Source organism: Equus caballus, chromosome 15 (genome assembly GCF_041296265.1).
Source record: "Equus caballus isolate H_3958 breed thoroughbred chromosome 15, TB-T2T, whole genome shotgun sequence".
Lineage (NCBI taxonomy): Eukaryota > Metazoa > Chordata > Mammalia > Perissodactyla > Equidae > Equus > Equus caballus.
Window position 1 is genome coordinate 34,898,255 of NC_091698.1, and position 21,507 is coordinate 34,919,761.

General features: G+C 43.2%; 1 protein-coding gene across 2 annotated transcripts in view; it reads right to left on the reverse strand.

Moving 5' to 3' along the window:
- Nucleotides 1-20,648, reverse strand: part of KCMF1 (potassium channel modulatory factor 1) — a 67,080-nt gene extending 46,432 nt beyond the window's left edge. The window contains exon 1 of one of the 2 annotated variants that reach the window (XM_023618814.2): nt 20,199-20,648. In XM_023618814.2, the coding sequence (XP_023474582.1) occupies nt 20,199-20,214 (16 nt within the window). In that variant the 5' untranslated portion in view covers nt 20,215-20,648. Of the gene's footprint in view, nt 1-17,527; nt 18,574-20,198 lie in introns of those variants that run through there. The other variant, XM_070236218.1, reaches the window with a different exon arrangement.
- Nucleotides 20,649-21,507: the final 859 nt, after the last annotated feature.

The following is a 21,507-nucleotide window of genomic DNA, read 5'->3' on the forward strand; positions in this document are numbered from 1 at the left end:
TACTTTATATGTGGGATGCCTGCCACAGCATAGCTTGTCAAGCGGTGCCATGTCCACACCCGAAATCCAAACTGGAGAACCCCAGGCCGCCAAAGTGGAACGTGCATGCTTAACCGCTGTGCCACCAGGCCGGCCCCTATTCTAACAGTTTTTATTCTAGTATCTACACGTATCTCAGCTCTTAGATTTTCCCATAATTTTTAAAGGGTTTGTCTTCTGAGCTGCTTTGAAATCCAAGTGTATTTGCTGTAAGTAGGTGCAGGTACTCAACTACTTCACTGTTAACATCTAAGGTAGGTGATGACTTTCTGTTGACTATTTCAGGAAAATCAACAGAATGTTAAAATACATGTTACAAAAATAAATGAGGCACTGGGTCTAAAAGCATTGAGAATCACTACTTTAGTGGATCTTAAACAGAATTTCTTGAAAATTGAACAGAATTGGAAACTATTAAGAGTATACTGCAAATAGTTAGGGTACTGTTTCATGAAACTTTTGTTTCCCTCATGTGTGTGTTTTCCAGGTGCTGTAAAAATGTATTTCTTGCTATAAGTCAAGGTCAAATAAGCAAGACACTGCTAAAGTTCTCCCCCAGTAACTGAACAGACCTATGGTCAACAATTCTCCTACAAGGTCCCTCCACTCCCACTCTGGGGCTCTTGGTCTTACTCTGTGATCTATTTTCCACCTCCACATCCTCCTCCTGTCTCTGAAGCGAAAGCTTTCCCCTTCCCTACGTCCCACATATACGCCTTCAAGTTACTCCCTCAATTTCTTTTTTGCCTTTTCTGTCTTAAAAGCAAACAAACAAACAAACAAACAAAATGTGGGTATGGCCAAAGGCCAAAAGTTGGACCTTTTAGGCATAATGAAATCCAGAAGGTGTAAAGAAAAGGCATATGTCTCCAATAAAAGTGACAATCTCTGGAGCAGCCAAGACACCATATACAAGGCAAATGCAACTGGGAAAAAGTCCTATAATATAGAAAAGGTTTAATACTCTGAAGACTGGTAACAATCAGGAAGGAACAAGCAATTCTATGAGGGCAAAAAAGTGAGTACAATAAAAATTTTTAAATGAAAACTAAGTCACACACTTACCCTGTGATCCAGCAATTCTCACTTCTAGGTATACACCTAGCCACTTACTAAATTATCTCATTGTCTAATCATTTTTAAAGAATCTCTTAGGTTTTCTATGTATAAAGTAATATTAGTAGAAAGGGAGATGGTTTTATCTCTTATTTTCAAATGTTTACTTATAGCAGTTGTTTGATTTCCTGTCTTAATATATTCACTTAATTAGTGGTTCTCAAAGAGGGTGATAACTACCTCCGAGAGAGCTTTTCGAAAATACGGCTTTTCGAAAATATGGTTGTTATGGGGCCAGCCCTGTGGCCGAGTGGTTAAGTGTGCTTGCTCTGCTTCGGCAGCCCAGGGTTTCGCCGGTTCAAATCCTGGGCATGGACATGGCACCGCTAGTCAGGCCATGCTGAGGTGGCATCCCACATACCACAACTAGAAGGATCCACAACTAAAAATACACAACTATGTACCAGGGGGCTTTGGGGAGAAAAAGGAAAATAAAAAACCTTTGGGGGGCCCGCTCCGTGGCCAAGTGGTTAAGTTTGCGCGCTCCGCTGCAGCGGCCTAGGGTTCGGATCCTGGGCGCGGACATGGCACTGCTCGTCAGGCCATGTTGAGGCGGCGCATCCCACATCCCACAACTAGAAGGACATGCAACTAAGATATACAATTATGTACAGGGGGGGTTTGGGAAGATAAAGCAGAAGAAAAAAAAAAAAAAGATTGGCAACAGTTGTTAGCCCACGTGCCAATCTAAAAAAAAGAAAAAATCTTTGGAAATACAGTTGTCACAATGACTGGGTGTCACCTTGGCATTTGAGAGATCAATGCCCAGGATTCAGAAACCTGCAATGTGATGGACAATACTACACAATACTTTCACATGACTTTCAAATAACCCAATAAAAAAATCTATTCATAATTATTTGAACTTAGAAACTAACTCAATTTTACATATAGACACTAATTACTTTTGCGTGACTTTAACACACACTGAAATCATCAGTAATAAAACTGTTTGGGTAAATTGTTTAGAACTTGACACTACGAATTGTTTAAAAAGAAACAGCATTGATGGCAACATTGTTTAAGATATGTGAATTGCCAACACAACAGGTCTGTTATGGATTTGCATTTCAAGCTGTCACATTCATGGTGATTCTGCTATAAGTACAAAGTATCTAATCTCTCCATTATTTCCCATAACATAATTATGCCTGAGTATTAAAATCTTGAGAATTATTTTATTATACATTATTTCATTTTATTGTTTTCCTTTAATATTAGAGTATTACAGTGATGTCTTTACAGTATGTGAATAAGAGTTCTTTATAGAAAAACTCCAATGAATAAACACAGGAAAAATGATAAGACTTGGAAAAATCAACATCTTGCAACCACTATGAAACAACAGATCAAGAGAATTTACATCAGTGACTGCCAACGGAGGGAGAGGCTGACATTTGAACCCACGGAGACAATAAGACATAATGGGTTTCTCACTGTGATATAATAAGTATTAGGAAATATTCAGCACCTATGAAATATTCTTACCAAGACAAACAAACATCAAGAATCAAACCTCTAGAACAGAGTATCACTGGAAATAGAGGAAATTAAGTAATATGTTAAAATGACATCATAAAAATGCAAGCCAGAATATGGGAAATGCCATCAAAGAAAGGATCCAGTTTCTTCAACAAATAAATAGCATTTTTTAAAGGGGGAGGTCTGTTATAGTTTAATAGAGATTTTAAAAGAAATACCAATCAAATGTAATATGCAGACCTTGTTTGGATCCTGATTTTAACAAACTAAAGACATTTTTGAGACAACTGGGAAAACTGAACATGCACTAGGTACTAGATAATATTAAAGAATTAATTATTGTATTATTAATTATTGCATCCCTATCAGCTAAATATTGAAATATCTGTGGGTAAAATGATACGCAGATCTGGGATTTGCTTTAAAATATTCAAACCCCAAAATAGGAGGGGGCAGGAAATTGACATAAAAATGGCAAAATGTTGAGGTGTTGAAACTGGGTAATAAAACGGGAGTATATTAACTATGTGTTACTCTCAGTCACTTAAAAAAAAATCTTAGTAGAGAAAAGAGAGATAAGAATCATCTCCCTACTCCTCTCTTTACTCTAGGTTGCCACTAACCCTTGAGTAGCTCACAGAGTGTTGATCCAATCAGTGATGAGTTCCTCTTATATCATCATCCAATACACCTGTCCTGTCCATGAGGACAACGACAGTCTTTGAAACACCCTAATGAAGGAGAGACACTGTCTTTGATGACACTTCGAAATAGCAATTTAGACGTCCAATTAAAAAAAGAGGTAAGGTATGCTTGGACTTGGTATACCCTTGATGGAACCTAATCCCTACTATCTTTCATGTGCATTTTCTCAGCAAACTGTTCTTTTCACTGTTCACAAACCTCCCTTGTGTTTCCTGCCTAGGCCTTCTTATTACACACTCACTTCTGCTGAATGTCTATCTGCTTCTACTCTATCCAGGCAAGTCCCTTCTCCACAAAGCTTGCTCAAATCCCTTCTCCTCAGTCTCCCTGCCTTCATCTGAACACTTAGATTTACAGAATGTCAGAAAAGGAAGAGACTATTCATAGCTCTCACTGTCCTACAATTTTAAGTAGGTAAGCCTTTCAGTATCTCCTATATTTTTATACTTCTTTCACCATTAGAATGCAAATTCCTTGAGGGCAGGGACCACATCTTATATAAGGAAATATACTTTGTATATTGTTAGCACTCATATGTAAAGAATATAGAAGTATGATAAATAGTTGTTTTCTACATCGAAGATGAAAATGATGAAGACGGCTCAAACGAGTGCTTACTATACACTAAGCACAGCTCGAAACATTTTATATACAATAACCATCAACTACAACCACCCTGAGGTTACTAGGCATTATACCCATTTCATGAAATGATGCACAGAGAGATAAACAACTTATTGAGGTCACAGTTAGTAAGTGACCAAGCTGGGGTTTGAACGTAGGCAGTCTGACTCCAAAGTCCCATTCCTAAATTTACTATTCAGTATCTCAGAAAAAACTTGAGTAAATAGGAAAATTTTATCCACTGCAGACGTGTAGCCTTGGAGTGTCTATACACTAATAAGCTTTCTCTGAGCCTGCATTTTTGGGTCACTTCATTCCAGCAGCATACACAATAGAAAATGGGCTGGAATAAGAATCACAGGATCTAAGTTCTAGTCCTGACTGTGATCTCAGTATTATGACTCAGCCTTTCTAGACTGCAACGCTATTTGGGAAAAAAGGGAAGAAAGCTGATTTCCTTCTGGAGCAAAAGGTCTATTATCTATCTTCCTCTTGATTTTATTGGAGAGAAAAGAACTAAAACAAACTAATTCATTAGTCAGCTGCCAAACTGGCCTAATTCCCACAGGGAGCTCTCTGGCCTGGACCGTCTTACCGCAGCACTGGCAGAGGAGACATTGGGGGCTTTCCACTTTTATGCTCCCTCTTTCCTGCTACTTTGGGAAAAAGACAACATTCATGGGCCCCCAAGCAGACATTTACCTAGTAAAAGGTCTAAGGAACTCGAGCCACAATAAAGTGGAGAAAAGGGCAACAATGACATCAAGTTGTGGCTTTCAGATCTATAATGATATTGCTGAGCATGTACATATTCATACTCATTCAACCAAGTGAACTCCAGTTTATTCATCCAAATGGCCTACACTTCTCTACTTGAACAAATTGAACAGACGTCCCTAACCTAACATGTCTGAAACAGAACTCTTGACCTCCACTGCCAAAAATGCTCCTCCCCTCCTCCTGTCTCCCCATCTCAGTAAACAGCCCTCTTCTCATCCACTTGCTTTTGCCTATACTAGACTAGCACTCTACATTCAAAGAATTAAATTCAAATGCCTCCCCACGGCCTATAACGTCCCCTATGATCTGGATCCAGTCTGTCCCCACCTCATCTTCTCTACTTCCCCTCTTTGCCTAGCCAGCTCCAGCTACCCTGTTCCTCAAACGACCTACTCCCAGGGCTTTTATTCATGATGAAGTCTTTGCTTGAGAGGAGTCAGCTCCCCTGAAAGGCCTTCCTGACCACCCTTTTAAAAAGAGCCACACAGACCAGCCATTCACCTTCCATCATATTCCAATCTTATTCCCTCACTCTGCTTTATTTTCTTCAGAATATTTATCACTAACCAAAATTAAATGTTTCTTTTCTGCCCTCCCCCCCGAAGCATAAGCCGTACAATGAGAACCTCCTCTCACCTTTCATTACTCTATGCCCAGTTTCAGTAACAGCGCCTGCATAGAGTATTTGTTGAATGAATGAATTTTCCCAGTCTCAAGGAACTGCCAAGCCCTGTGCTAGGTGCTAAAGATACCTTTAGCTGTTGTCATCTCGCCTTCCCTTCATAGCTAAATCTTTAGCTAGTGTTCCCAACTTCTCAGGTTCATTCAGGATTTAACACACTGCAATCTGGGCTCCAGCCCACTCCTTTAAAAGTGCTCATTAAGTTCCATAACCTCCTCACTGCAACAGCTCCAGCCAATGAACACTTCAGTCCTTATCTTCTTGACCTTTCTGCAGCATACTGACCATATCCTCCTTCCAGAAAATCACCTTCCTAAGTTTCAGTGCCAATCCTCTTCTGGTTCTCCTCCTACTCTCCAGCCTATTCGCATTCACACAGTCTCCTGCTCCTTAAATAAGAGTTCCCAAGGCTTGAAGATCAGTCTCCTCACCTTCTCTCATGTTTTCACCACCACTGAGGAATTGACTCTACTACGTTTTTACCTAAGGCCAGACCTCTTCCTCCTGAATTCCAGACCCACATGCTAAGACTGTGCCTGGATTTCCTTACCTGCATGTCCCTTAGGTACCTCAAATCCAACATGCTAAAAATGGAAGTCACTTCTCTTTCTCCTGCTTCTCACCTTCAACCTCAAAGCCTGCTTCTCTGTCCCAGATACGCATCTCAACGAAGGGCACAGCCCAACTAATCAAGCTTTTCAAAACCCTGAGTTTTCCTAGACTTTTTGTTCTTCCAATCCCTATGCCTGATCAATCACCAAATATGTCTCCTGTTTGTGCCCACTACAGCAGTGACCTCACCTTGTCGTACCTTAGCCGACCCACTCCTCCCTGCAAATCCAGACTTCAGAGCACATCTTTCTAAAACACAAACATCGGATCCCTGGATTAAAATTTCCTAAAACCTTACTCCCCGCTGCCCTACCCTCTTGCCAAGGTTCATCTCCTGGCATGAGTCCCTCCCTTTCTGCTCCAGTAATACTAAATTTCTTATGGTCTCCCTTCAAAGGAAAACTCTTTCTGTTCACGTCTCTCTCCATGGGATACTCTCCCGACACCGCACACCTAGCAATTCAGCAACCACCAGCTCAAATGCATGACTTCTTTTGGGATACCCTCATGAATTTATCTATAAAACTGAGAAGCCTCCCATGTCTCTTCTTTCACTCTACGTTGTAAGGATAAATTTGTTATAGTTCTTACTACACTGTACTATAATCACCGGTCTCCTCTTAGAAGACTGGAACTCTCTTTGTTTTTGTCCCCAGTGCCTGACACAATGTTGTATTCAATACATTAAAGGACTGGATTAAAGCAGGGGTCAGCAAACCTTGGCCCCCGGGCCAAATCTGGATCACCCCGTTTTTATACAGCCTGCTAGCTATGAATAGTTTTTATACTTTTAAATGTTTAGAAAAGAAAATTTTAAAAAGAATACTATTCGGTGATGCCTGAAAGTTATATGGAATTCAAATTTCAATGTCCATAAAGATTGACTGCATCATAGCCATGCTCATCTCTTATGTTTAGTCTTATGGCTGCTTTCATACCGCAAGAGCAGAACGGAGCAATTGCAATTGAGACCAGATGACCTACAAAGCCATATTTGCTATCTAGCCCTGTCCAGAAAAAGTTTGCTGACCTCTGAATGAAATATAAATGAACGTGGGCTTTGATTTCTGACAGAACTTGGTTCAAATCCTAGCTTTACCACTTACTATCTGCATGACTTAGGACAAATAACCTAACCTCTCTGAGACTCAATTTCCTAACTTGTAAAACAAGATAACATATCTTGCTGGGTTGTTTTAAAATTTTACTAAGCCTTTTAATTGAGGTCCCTGCATAGGAATCAGTCTATAAAGTGCCCAGTACAAAGCATAGCTTGATGTTGAGAAGCCAGGCCTAGGTTTGAATTCCAGCTCTATCACAGACTGTGTGACGTTGGGCAATGTATTTAACTTCTCAGTGAATCAATTTCCTCATCTATAAAAACGGGATAATAATATATATCTCACAGGACTGTTGTGAGAATTAAAAGAGTTGATATATGTGAAATGCTGAGCACAGTGCCTGGCAGATAGTAAGTACTCAATAAATATTACTACTAATGTAGCAGATGCTTGGTTAATATTAGTCGTTGCCCCACCCCCCACCACCTCTTCATCTACTCTACCTTCCACCCCTATTCAAAGAAGCCTACATATAAAGAAGTCAATACTTGCAAGACGGGTGGTCAGCAAAGGGTCTTTGTGGCTTCCAAATCACCTCACAATCATAGTTCTCTTAGCTCTGATCCTCCCTTCTCTAGATGCTTTCTTCCTTAGAAATCTAGCCAATGCCCTTGCTTCCATGTAGGTGCTATAAAATTCTTATCTCTAGCCAAGATTTCTCCCTCCTGAGCCCCAGTGCAGTATTTCTCAACTCCTGATTTCTACTTAATGTCAAAACCTGAATATTATTCTTTCCCCATCTTTCCTCCATCTCTCCCCTCCTATGTTCTCTATTTACTGGAAGAACCTGCTATTCTTCCAGCAACCTGGCTGGTCGTCCTGAAATGATACTTTAGTCCTTGCTCTCTCGCAATGAGACTTTATCTCAAGTCATCTTTTTCCTTTTTATTCCTACTTCCATTGACTAATTCAGGTCCTCTTAACTTAGCTCATTCTACCAAAAAGCCTCTAACTGGTTTCCGTGCCACATGCACCAATTCATCCCCACACACTACACCACACTCATCTTCCTAAAACATAACCACTTTTCATCAAGCCCTTTCTCTACTTAAAACTTTTGGTGCACTACCCCTTCTTCCATCCCATAATCTGCATGGAGAAAGGGAAAGACTGACTTTAGCGTGTGGCAATCAAAACACTTCCCTATCTACCTTGCTGCAATCTTCCTTTCTAATCTTATCTCCCATGACAAAAATACCCTCACCTTACATTTATGCAGCACTTTATCTAACTGAGAAAACATTCTTCTCGCACTGGCATTTCATCTCCACAACAACCCTGGGAGAGGGGCTAGACAGGCATTAGCATCCTCCCTTTACAGAAGAGAAAACAGACTTCTAGCACTGAACAGGAGGTCAGAACAAACGGGTCCTTGTCCACCTCCTCCTCAGAATCTCAGGTAAGTCCATCAATCTCTCTAATACCTCACTCCTACCTTGTACATACAGGAATCTTCTGTTCCAGAAACCGGTCTCCTCAGTGTTGTCTGATCCACCTCTCTCCAACACACCTCATGTTTTCTTAGCTTTTTACCTCTTACCATTCTCTTACCTGGTAGACACCCCTATCCTCAACTCTTGTTATGGAAATACAGTAATTCTTCAAATCTTGAGTTTAAGTGCCACCTTTTCGGAAAGGCCTTTTCTGACACCCAAAAAACATTCTATTCCACTTGCCAACACTCCGGAACTTGCAGTAATCGATTTGACACTTCTTGCTCCAGTCATATTACAACTAGTTTATCTTCCATATTTAGGCCCCCCCCACCCCCCAACAAGAGGAAAAATGATTAGAGTTTCCTATTTACCTCACAGTATCTATTATACTACCTTGTACAAAGGACCCGAAAGTTCTGGATTAGACACCCTAGGCCAGAGTTTTTCAAATAGCAAGCTACAACCCATGAGTAGAATGTGAAATCAATCTAGAAGGTCACAACTAGTATTCCTGTTTTTAATGAAACAGAATAGAAAATAGGATACACCTCTCATGGTAAAGAGGAGTACTCTTTTGCGAAACTCTTATTTCTCTACCTATGTATGTAACCAGTGGATCATCATATCAGATACATTTCTTACTATGTGTTATATTTTTTTGAAGTGTGAAAGCTGCTAATGTAGATGACCCAATTTCTAGGCTTAAGGGTTTTACATTCAAACCAAGGAGATACGTGTTCTCCACCAAACCCCACAGCCTTCAAGAAACATCAGCTAAATAGAACACATAGCTCCACAGGGGCTGAGGAAAACAAAGTTAAAGTGATGAGCACAGGGGAAAGTTTGTAAAGAAATGTGTCTTACAGATGTTGGAATGTGCTACAACCCTAGGTATTTAGTTTCCAGCCTCTGCCACTTGTTTAGCCAAAAAGACCCCTCTATAGAAAGAAGAAGGGCTTCTAACACCTATTTCCCAAAGCACTCACAGTTAAGCAGTCCTCACTGCAGCCTGCAATACAAGGGATAAGGGGCCCCCAGCTAGGCCAACTGCATTCCCTACTGCTCTCCCCCTCAATCCCTGACCTCAAGCCACAGTGGCCTTGCTGCTGTTCCTGGAACATTCCAAGTTTCAGGGCCTCTGCACTTGCTGTAACCTAAAGGCATATCCTTCCTCCTTTAAATACCCTTCACTTAATTCAGGTTTTTTCTTTTAATGTCCCATCTTCAGAAAGGCCCTCCCTGACCACTGTATCTAAAGTAGGCCCCCACTCTCTAGTCCCTCAACCTGTTGTATGGCTTTTCATAACTGTCACCTCCTAACAGCATTACATATTTATTCTTTTATGGTCTATCCCAGGGATCCACGAACTTTTCCTGTAAAGAGGCAGAGACTGTAAATATTTTCAACTTTCTCTGTCACAACTACTCAACTCTGCCACTGCAGCACAAAAACAGCTTGGACATTACGTAAATGAGCAGATGTGGCTGTGCTCCAATAAAACTTTATTTACAAAAACAGGTAGCAGGCCAAGTTTGGCCCACAGGCAATATACCCCTGGTATATTCCTTCTAATAGAATGTGTATATTCCTAGGGACAGGAATCTTCTCTGTTTTGTTCACCATGGTATCCCTGTGGGCAGAACAGTGCCTGGCCCCAAATACACATTTAATAAATGTGTGCTGAGTAAATAAAAATAAACAATACTAGTCTGGAGAGGGGAGCTACACTCCTCTCCCACCTCCTTAGGTAAGAATAACATGGTGTTCAAGCAGAATGAGCCCAAGGTCAGCAGCTCCATTTCCACTTGGTTAGTATCAAACCATGAAAAGTGGTCCCTCAACCGTTATGTGCCCAGGTCACCAGCAAAAACCATCTCGCACGTAAATGCCTTTGGTCTTAACTGGGTCCAGGTAGGCGGTTGAGCTTATTCAAACACAGACTGCTGGGTTCCACCCTCAGAAGTTCTGATTCAGTAAGTCTAGGGCAGGGTCCAAGAATCTGCATTTCTAGTAAGTTCCTGGGTGATGCTGATACTGCTGGTTCTGAACCACACTTTGAGAACCACTGGATGAGAGCACTCAAAAGCTATAGTACTAGCTTTTTCATATTGTTATTTAAAAAAAAATTCCAGATGTTTCAGTGATCTGGCAGGAGGGGGCCTGAAAAAGAACAGAACCATCAAGCTGACTGCTCAGTGAAATTTGCTTCAGTAACATAAAGGCAGAAAAACACGAGGTCTTTAATTTTTAACAGACTATCTTCCAAACACTCTATTTTTACTTGCAAATCTAGTTTTAACTGGCTAAAACGATAAGCCAAACAGGTAAAAGAGAGAAATCACCAGTGGGTGGCTAACCTTGATAGGGGGCTAAGTATTAGCTCTACAATCGGTTTCCTTAAACTATTTTACAGAGGACTCATAACCACCTGCTTTTCTATTGTTAGATGCTAAGAGCCATTTTAAGATGGATACAAAGGTCCAACCTCATTACAATGAAATACACCTACAATAAATTACCAAGCCTAGAGGTCACTTTCTTCAAATAATGAAAGGTCTATCATGACCAGAGACAACCAACAACGATCCTCTGAATTCACCAGCATAGAACTTGCAATGGACTGGCAACAATTTTTACAAGTTCTACATTTGTCAACGCAGGAGACTTAAAAATAAGTCCCCAAACCCACACCCTGAAACCATTATTTACTCCTCTAACCTGAACAGCCCACAAAGGAATTAGAATTTATATACATTTGTAGCTGTTTATAAAGTCGGTTTCTATTGCAACGGTTATATGTAGCTAAAGTAGGTTAAAAAATAATTTTAAGATGAGAGAGTAAGGTAAAATCTAGGTTCTTAGGAGAGAAATTGAAGAAGCAGAAATCCAGAATGTTAATAACGGACCACTAAGTAGATGGCAATACTGTATCAAAATATACCTACAAAAAGAGACAGCATCTGCTCAAAAGATGAATTAACAGACTTCCAATGTACAAATCTAAAGATGTTTCTCAGCTAAGATCAAGCATTTTTTTTCTCCCCAAATATACATAGTTGTATATTTTAGGTGTGGGTCCTTCTAGTTGTGGCATGTGGGAAGCCACCTCAGCATGGCCTGATGAGTGGTGCCATGTCCATGCCCAGGACCTGAACCAGCAAAACCCTGAACCCCTAAAGTGGAGCCCGCGAACTTAACCACTCAGTCACGGGGCCAGCCCCTAAGATCAAGCATTTTTGATGAAAATTTAGCATCTGGGCCAGCCTGGTGGCACAGTGGTTAAGTTCTCCCATTCCGATTCGGCGGCCGGGGGTTCGCTGGTTTGGATCCTGGGCATGGACCTATGCACAAGCTATGCTGTGGCAGGCGTCCCACAAATAAAGTAGAGGAAGATGGGCACAGATGTTAGCTCAGGGCCAGCCTTCCTCAGCAAAAAGAGGAGGATAGGCAGCAGTTGTTAGCTCAGGGCTAATCTTCGTAAAAAAAAAAGAAAAAGAAAAAATAGCATCTGATTGAAAATGTGCTAAGTGTAAAATATACACTAGATTTTTACAACTTTGTAAGAAAAAAGTAAAAATATCTCATTAACAATTTTTATGTTGATTACATATTGAAATGTTATTTGTGATATATTGGGTTAAAGTACTAAATTATTAAAATTAATTTCACCTCCTTAATTTTGTTACTGTGGCTACCAGAGAATTTAAAAATTATATGTGGCTTGCATTAGATTTCTATTGGACAATGATGTTCTACCCCAATTCTGCAAGTAGATTTGCTATCTCCTCTTCCTTTCAGTGATTTCTATGAAGCTTGTAGAAAATGATATGGAGCAATGAATGAACATGAAGATATGCAGTATGTCTGACATGGAGTGAAGAGCCTTGATCCTAATATAGGAACGCGACAGGTCAGGTGCTCATCCACTGTCACTTGAGGTTCTAATCACCATTTTTCCTAGAGAAAGAAAGATTAGTCCCATCTTTGCAATCACTATGTATATCCCTATCTATAGCTATACAAGCACACTGCACAGTTTACATTCATTTCAAATTGCAATTAACCATATCAGAATCCCTAGCAGTGTTAATAAGGCTGAACACAAGATCTCTCATTATAAAAACTGCCTGGTTCCCAGCACCCAACCACCCCTAGCTCCCAGCACGTATTTCATTCTTACAGAAAAGAGACACATCTGTAACAACTCCTTTATATAATCCCTGCCCATTTTACTTCAATGTCCTTAACTCCTAATTTAGCAAGCTTCTCATTTGCTTGCACTGCCAGACCTCTACAACCAAAGAGGACACCAAAGGAGAATACTGGTTGAGGAAGAATAACAGAAGGAAGCAGGGTCTAGTTACTCACCCCAAGAGTTACTAGATAACTATTAGGACTTCATAAAAAACTATGCTGAATACAAAAATTAAGTGTTTAATCCTTTGAGCTCTTTTCTCTCTAAGCATCAAAAAGATACCTACAAACCTATGAGGAGTAACCTCCTTAAACATACTTTAACATATGCAGATGTGTGTTCAGACTTTCATAGTCTAAGGACAATATTGTTAAGGAAAGTACTGCACTGCTGGGCAGAATTAGAAGTAATTGTGAAACTTAAATGAAAATAAGCTTAAAAAAGAGCAGGGTGCAAATATTGCCAAAACATTAAAATAATTACATGACTTAATTACCCTGTCATAAAAAATAAACTTCAAGGACTAATTCCAGCACACTGGAAAAGAGCCACAGCCTATGCAACAGGAAAGCATTTAGTTCCCAAACATGTGCTTCAAAAACCCACTGATTATTATCATCCTGCAGCAAGGGTCAACAACTTGTGGCAAGCTCAGGAGACGACTGTGAGTGGTACTTGAGTAGGTAGTCCATAAATTTTCACTGAATGAATGATTGAATGAACCAGAAAACTCACACACACAGTGCAATTTATATGCAGAACCCATGGCCACTTAATCTGAAACCAGAGCCAGAAGTAGACAAAACAGCACCCCGAGTCCAGTCCTAGGCCACGCCCCGAGAAGTCAACTCCCCTGTTATTTTCAGTCTGTAGGTTATTCAGCCCCTCTTACTTTTAAGTTCCAAGTCCTCTTTCCCACAATCTCCCTCCCTCTTAACCAGCTCCCCAGATAAAAACAGAGGAGAGCATTTTCCAGGCTCACCATTTTTCAGACAAGTACTGACATCTCCAACAATCAAATGTTCACTGGGCCTCCCAAAGGCCAGACACTATGCTAGTTGGTAGGGTACAAAGGTAAGTGTAACACTATACCTACCCCTCCGGTAGCTTGTGGGGGGAGGCTGATAAGTAAACAATGACAACATAAAAAATGCCTGGAGAACAAGGCAGGAATGCCTCTGAGGGACCCTTACCTTTGCTGGGTGGGAGAAGAGGGCGAAAGTTTTAAAGGAACAATAAAAGGAAAGAAAAGTCAAAACCAAAAAATAAATTACAGTCGAATACACTTGTGACTGTTCTAACAGCCAACTCATCAAGTTGGCACTCTAAAGTGACTCTCCTAATGAAAATCCTCTTACTACAGAAAAAGTAGAAGTTCGTGACACTGGCACTGAGTACTAGCAAGAGGGAAAAAACCCCCACACAATTTAGCAGGAGATAATGCACAAACCTAATTAGTCATGATGTCAAGAGGCTTCACCCACTTATTGTCTGTCCCTCCTAACTGAAGGTGACTTGACTAACCCCCTCTTGTGATTTCAGGTGGTTTTTCTAGCAGCACTGATAGGTTTGCAGGAATCCATTCATAGTTTCTCCTTGATACCCCTTGTGGCCATTGGCAAAGTCTGCTGGACTGCTGGTTGGCACTGTGGCCATGGAAGAGATAAAGTGACCATGTACACGAACTGGATGGACTCCCACTCTGCTTTGTTATTATTCAGAAAGACAACAACTAAAAATACGATTGACAAACACTGTGGGTGAGCGGAGAGAGAGGTAGTAGGGATGGCACCCTGGAAGCTGCCTAACAAGGCAATTCATCTCTTGCTAGTTTCACAGGACACTGAATTTTCACCTCCTGGTACCAAGCTCTTAGGACATTTCATCAGGCAAGAGAGCTGGTGTTCTGCTTCTGACTCCCTCTGGCTACAGATCATTTCCAAGCTTCATGCCCACCCTGCCTAACTTTCTTCTGCCAACATTCTCCTGGCCTCTGGTCCTTCCCATACCAAGAACACCCTCTCTTTTCTTGACCACTCAACTTCCTTCCTATGAAATCTAGGTAATATGTTCCCTTGGGAAACTGTCTACCTCATCCCATATCTCCAACATGAATCAGGACATGGGTAACATGTAAAACTTACCATATTTAAAAAATGCTCTCATCTGTATACTTCTTAAGGGCTCTTTTCTCAATTTTAAAGAGTAACTTCAGAGACCAAGAAAACTATACTTTATCATTTTAAGGAAATAAAAACATCATGGCTCCTAACACAACACTAAAATTAATACAAAATTAATCTTTTACTAACAAAGATTTTAATTATGCACAGCATGCTACTTTTAACTTTTATGAATATGAAGTGAAGGAAATGTTCCGAGTCCATATTCATGAAAGTAGTCCCACAGAAATATTTACAATGTAATAAAAAACACACTATTTCTAGGATAATCCAATAATACCTTAACCTTCACTAAAAACAACTTTTGGAACCTCCATTGTAACAAAGCAAAACAAAACAAAACAAAACCTCAGCAAATGTATGTGGTAGATGTTATAAAGCTGATGTTTTGAAAATTGTTATGACTCATAAGTGCATGGATTTCTTTTTAAAAATGTTTCAAGCCTAATATGAAAGGATTTGCTTGGGCATTTCTCATCAGAAGTCTCATAAGTTTCTACTGTGAAAAAGTTCTCAATCTTTAAATAAGATTGTTGCTAATATATCTTAAAATTCTAAGACTAAAAGGATTTTTTTCCAAATTGAATTTCCAATTCAAAATGAGAGGAAAGTTATATTTTATTACATTTTAACTTAAACGTGAATGTCAAAATACGGGAAAAATAGGCTTCAAAATCAGCTTTGTATGAAACCATGAAATCAAAGACCCTAGAAATTAAAATATTTACATTCTTATCTATCCTTAATTGAAAGTCAAGGTAAATGTAATTCACGATTTATTGAAATTTAAAAAGTCTTGAGTAAGAATGTCATAATCTTTTAATATATCATAGTTAAAGTAAAATAAACCGTCTGACATGATGGTAAAGATCTTTTCATTGGGAGTCAATTTACTTTGCTACAGGAGGGCAAAAGTCACCACATTAAAATCACACGCTAATTACCAATCCTGGCTTTGCAGTCCCCAAATCCTGAAAACGAAATTATTGTAGTTCACGCAGGGATTATCTGCATGTGTTTTTAGCGTCAGAGAGCATTGTTAGAGAAGAGAAAATTTACATCTACTAACAAAAGTGGTACCATTTCAAAAAATGGTACAACTTTCAAAAACTGGATTAATGGTCTACTTACTTTTGTACTTTTCATTTTGAAAATAAACAGTATCAGATGCTTCTGAGAATAACATGACAATATGATCTACTGTCCATTTATACACTATCATTTTTACATATAAAAGTCTTCTAAAATATAAATTAGGTAAACATAAAGTAAACATAAGGACTCTTTGAAATTTCAAACAATTTTATCCAAAATCAAGAGTAGCCCACAAAAAAGTTAAGAAGGCACTCCAGAAAAAAAGTGTTAGAAATCACAAAAGATTCCCTCTCTGAAGCTCGGCAAAATTAGGAAGAAAAGAGTTGGTAATTATTTTGTCATCAATTTGTTTATCCCTTCCTTATGGCACGTCTCACATGGTGCTATAGAAGCTACAAGCATCTATGGACACATGCATCTTCCCCCCTAGATTTAAGATGAGGAGCTGTGTCTCATTCATTCATCCCCACATTCCTTGGTTCATAACAGTGTCTTATACATAGTAGCAAATGAAAAAAAAAGGTTGAATGATTTAAGGCAATAAATGTATTCCTAACTCCGGGTAATCAATTAGGCTCCAACTTAAGTAAGAACATTCATAATTTCATTTTAGCTAATAAGCACTGAGTAATTTGATATTTTTTTTAATTTGCAAAGCTATTAAATGGATTTTAAGCTCTGAATAACATACTCATATTTTAAATGTATTTAAAAGAAATTACATAGTGAAACATCACAAACATTTCCTCTTACAAAGTAGAAAATGACTGGTTTCGCTGTGTGCAACACAGTACTAGACGGTGTTGGTATGGTGAACTTAGAGTGGCTGGGCACTAAAGTAAAATGTTTGTTAACATGGCAAGAACACTACAAAGTGAATTAAAAGAAGCCCCAGAATTCTGGCTGGAAATTCATAATGGGCAAGCAGGAAAGTACAGTCACTCAAGTCAGAGTCTGGGAAGGTGGCAGCCTGTCTCCCATCCTTGAGAAACAGTTACTTCTATCCCAATCCACGTGGTGCAGCTGTGTAAACTGAGGTACGGAACTGGTTTAGTCCATGGACTTACTCCTCATTACCCAAAGGAAATGATGGAATGAATACCAAGCAGACTGGGCCCCTTCGGGACTCCCAACAATTCCAGTTTCATCAGCTCTCTAAAGCTCTACTTTAGAGCAGAAGTGGCCAAATTATAACCCACGGGCCGAATTCGGCCACCTTCTGTGTTTGTACAGCCTGCAAGCTAAGAATGGTTTTTACATTTTTAAATAGTAAAATGAAGAGTCATATTTCATGACACATGAAAATTATATGAAATTCAAATGTCCGCATCCATAAATAAAGTTTTAATTGGAACACTGCCCTTCTCATTCATTTACAGGTTGTCTATAGCTGCTTTTGCACTACAATGGCAGAGATGACAGAGACCTTGCGGCTCACCAAGCCTACAATATTTACCAGCTGGACTTTTTCAGAAAAAGGATGCTGATCCTCTGGGCTACAGTATTTCTCCATGCTCCTGGTTGCATGTCCTCTCTCAGAGGTAGTCCACTGCTTCACAAGGCAGAGACTCTAAGCTTGACACATGTCCATCTTGGAGCTGTATTGTCCAAAGTTACATCATTACATATAATATAGGGCAACTCATTAAAGTGGGCACAAAGACAAAGTAACAAATTACACCCATACAGAAGGCACTGAAAAGGAAGCACAATTCAAGTACAAAATTACAGGCAGCACAGTTCATATCTTTTAACCAGACTACTACATCCAATTCCGGGTCACACTACGGAAAGGAAACAAGAACCAGAGAGAAGCTGGAGATGGATAGATGATTAACAGAACTCAAAATCAAGTCACTAAAGAAATGCCAAAAGAAATGGGATTAGTTGGCCCAAAGAAGAGAATGGTGAGAAAAGAATCATAACAGTGAGGATGTCAAATTCTACATTTGTTGATAGGTTAAATTCCTACCGACAAAATAATGGCAGCCTGAACTAATATTCCATAAAACGTACATCTAATGAAATAAATGTGATTGTGGAGACTTCCATTCCTGTCTTGGACCACGAACTAGACCCTCAAAAGATAATCACTTGTCAAATAAGGTACTATAAACCTTCAACTGGGGGATTACAGGAATGTTCCTTTTTCAGAAACATCTGGCATTATGTAAGTTACCAGAAAAGGTGTGCTATTACTGTGCTGAGGTTCAGTAATATTCAAGTAACGAAAAGGTAATGGAAATTTCACAACCACATGCCTTTCTACAGGACCAAATAGGGCAAAATGGGCTTAAATTACAGAATTTGTGTTACATTCAAGAATGTTGGCACTGTGGGATTTTAATTACTGTAAAAGATTACTGAGGTTAAAGGAATCTTCCCAGGACACCATTCAATTAGAATACTCAGTCAGAAACTATCTGGATGTTTTCTTGAAGCATGGAGAATGGGTCTCAAACACACTTCTTCCATTGCTATGATTCTGTAATTTTAACTCTCCCAGTTCTTAGATGAGTAAGAGTGCCTGCAGCCATTGCTCACTTTCGTTTTGTCTTCAAGGTGGTCAATGTGCACACAACTACAATCTAAGATAAACTTTAATATCCCAAATTAAAATTTGATTGTAACTTTAATTACAACTTTTTAAATTACAGAGATAAAAAAATGGGAAAACAGGCATAGCTTCCATTTTTTATGAGCCTAAGTACCTTATTATTTCAAAATGTCCAACACTTGTACACAGTAAGAGAACAAAATAAAGTATATTTCCTATTAGGTTTGTGAATCCTTGAACACAAAATGTTCTCTGAGTCAATCTCAACATTGCAATTATTAATGCTAATTCTGAAACTTGCTCTAAATATGCTTTTAATCAATCTGAGTTTTTCAACCTCGAAACTCTAAGATCTGTATTTCCCTAAGAATACCCTTCCAACGGTGTGAAGCACACACTAATCTGACTCACTAAACTTTCTTCACTCCTGCATCACCCATACAGGGCTTTAAAATTACGAGTGCACAATACTTTCAAGCCACTTCTACAATCTTGCCTTAACCTTACCAGGTTAAACTTTTTGCCAAGTCTCTTAATACTTTTTATTTAAGGACGTGTGGTAGTGAAACAAAGAAGACACAACCCACCTCCCCCTTTTCTAAACCATATGGCAGTAAATTGAAGTTAACTTATGTTTCTACCAGCTCAATGCCTATACATAGGCCCTAAACATTTTTCCCTTTGTGCCCCGGGATTGGGCTAGAGCTGTCTGCTTATTTGCAACTGTACCCCAATCATGTTTCTAAATCGCAAAACAATGTCCCAAACGCCCCCTGATCATTAACAGACCTCGCCGCGGTCATTTACCAATACCCGGTTTAGGGAGGTAGTGCACGCAGGTCGAGGGGCCCGCGGCCGGCCGGTCGGCAGCGAGTCCCGCTCCCACCGGGTGACCGAGCAGGGAGTTTGCTCGCCGCGGCCGGGCCGGATCCGCCCCGGGAACTTGGTTACCCGAGCCCAGGGCCGCGCCGAGGCCTAGCCGCGAGGCCAGGGCGGGCTCCGGGCGGCGGGGGCTTCCCGTTCCCCCGCCGCAGAGCATTCCCGCCCGCCCCGCGGTCGCCCGCAGGCAGGGGCACCAGCCGTCGTCTCCCGGCGACCGGACGCGCCCGCCGGGTCCCGGGCCGGCTCCTCTGTCTCCTGCCGCCGCCAGTGGCCCCGCTCGGCGGCCGCGCCGGGCCCTTCCGGGGCGGTAGGAGCGCTAGGCCGCGCCGGGGCCCGCGGCTTCGGGGCCGGCCGGGCGGGCCACGGCGTCCAGTATCAGTCCCGAGGGCCGAGCTCCCGCCGGTAACGGGCCCCGCCGCCTCCCCTCCCCCTCCCCATGACAGTGCAAACCCTCCGGCCGGCCCGGCCGCCCCGCCTCCGGCACCAGGCCCAGCTCAGGGCCGCGGCCGTGGCGGCGGCGGCGCCGCGGCTCTCCGCCCTCGCTCGCTCGCTCTCGGGCCCGGCGCCTCGGGCCGGGCTTGGGCTTGGCGAAGTCGCCGCCGCTTCCCGGCCGCCCTCCGCGGCGCCTGGCCCGGGCGGGGTAGGCCGAGGCCCGGGCGGAGGGGGTGGGGGCGGGGGCTCCTCTCACCTTCATGTCGGGACATCCTAGTTCAGACGGTGGCGGCGCGGCCCCTCCCGGGCTCCGGCTGCAGTGTCCCCCGCGGGGTCCCGGCGCTGCCCGCGCCGGCCGGCCGACTCCCACTCGACTCCCGGGCTCGGCCGCGGGGGCGGGGTGGGCAGGGGAGCGCTCCCGCGGCGGCGGCGGCGGCGGCGGCGGGGAGGCGGCGCGGGGCGGGAATGGGGCCGGGCCTGGCCGGGGCTGAGCTCCTCCAGGAGGCGGGTCCGACGCCGCCGCTCCGCCGGCGCCCGCCGTGACTCGGTCACTCTCGGGCCCGCCGGCTCCCGGCTGCGGCGCCGCGCTCCGCAAATCCCGCTCCTCCCCTCCCCCGGCCCACCCCCCGCCCCTCTCCCCCAGCTCCCGGCCGCCGCCTCCTCCTCCTCCTCTTCCTCCTCCTCCGCCTCCTTCCGCCGCCCGCACGCCGGCCCCGCCTCTCGCCGCCCGCGCCAGGCCCAGCCGCCCGGAGGCCCCGCGGCCGGCGGGCGCGGCGGGGGCGGCGCGGCAGCGGCGGCTGCTTGGGGCGCGGCGCCTGCCCGCGCTCGCCTGCAGGCCGCGGTCGGGGTCCGAGCTCGGGCTCGGCCTGGCCGTCACCGCGCCGCGCGTAGGGAGGAAGAGGAAATGCCCGGCCGCCCGCGCCCGCTGCGCTCCCGGCCGGCCGGCCCGCGTGGCCGACCCCCGCCCCGTCTGCGGCCCGCCGGCGCCCGCGCTGTAGGCGTCCCCGCCGCTGGGCTGGGCTGGGCTGGGCTGGGCTGACCGCGGGCGCCGGGGGCCGCTCGGGGGGCTCCCGCCCTCGCGCGCATGGCCGCCGGCCGACGCGGGGCAGCGAGCGGCCGCCCCGACCCCGAAGAGAGGCCGCAGAGCGCCCGGGACTTGTGTTTGTGTTTCTTTTTGAAGCCGGCAGCCCCGAAGGGACGGGCGGCTGGCCTCCGGTGGTCGCCGGGTGTGGCCCGGCCGGGTGGCGGGCGGTCGGGAGAGGGCGTCGGCGCGGGAGGGCAGCCGGGAGGCGGCGGCGCTCGGCCCCCGGGCCCCCGGCCGGCTCCCCGGGCCCCCTCTCCTGAAGCTCCGCTCCGCCGGCTGGGTGTCCGGCGGGACCCGCGCGGAGTTTGTCCCAGCGCCTTGGCTCCCCGGATTGCACTGCTCTCAAGACTGTTGGGTGGGGGGGTGGCATGTATGTGTGTGTGCCTTTTCTTCGTGCTCGTGAACTTCTTTTCCGTTTTCACCTATCTTTTACATTTTTACCCTCTTCCTCGTTAACTTTGTTTTCAGGCATTATTAATTC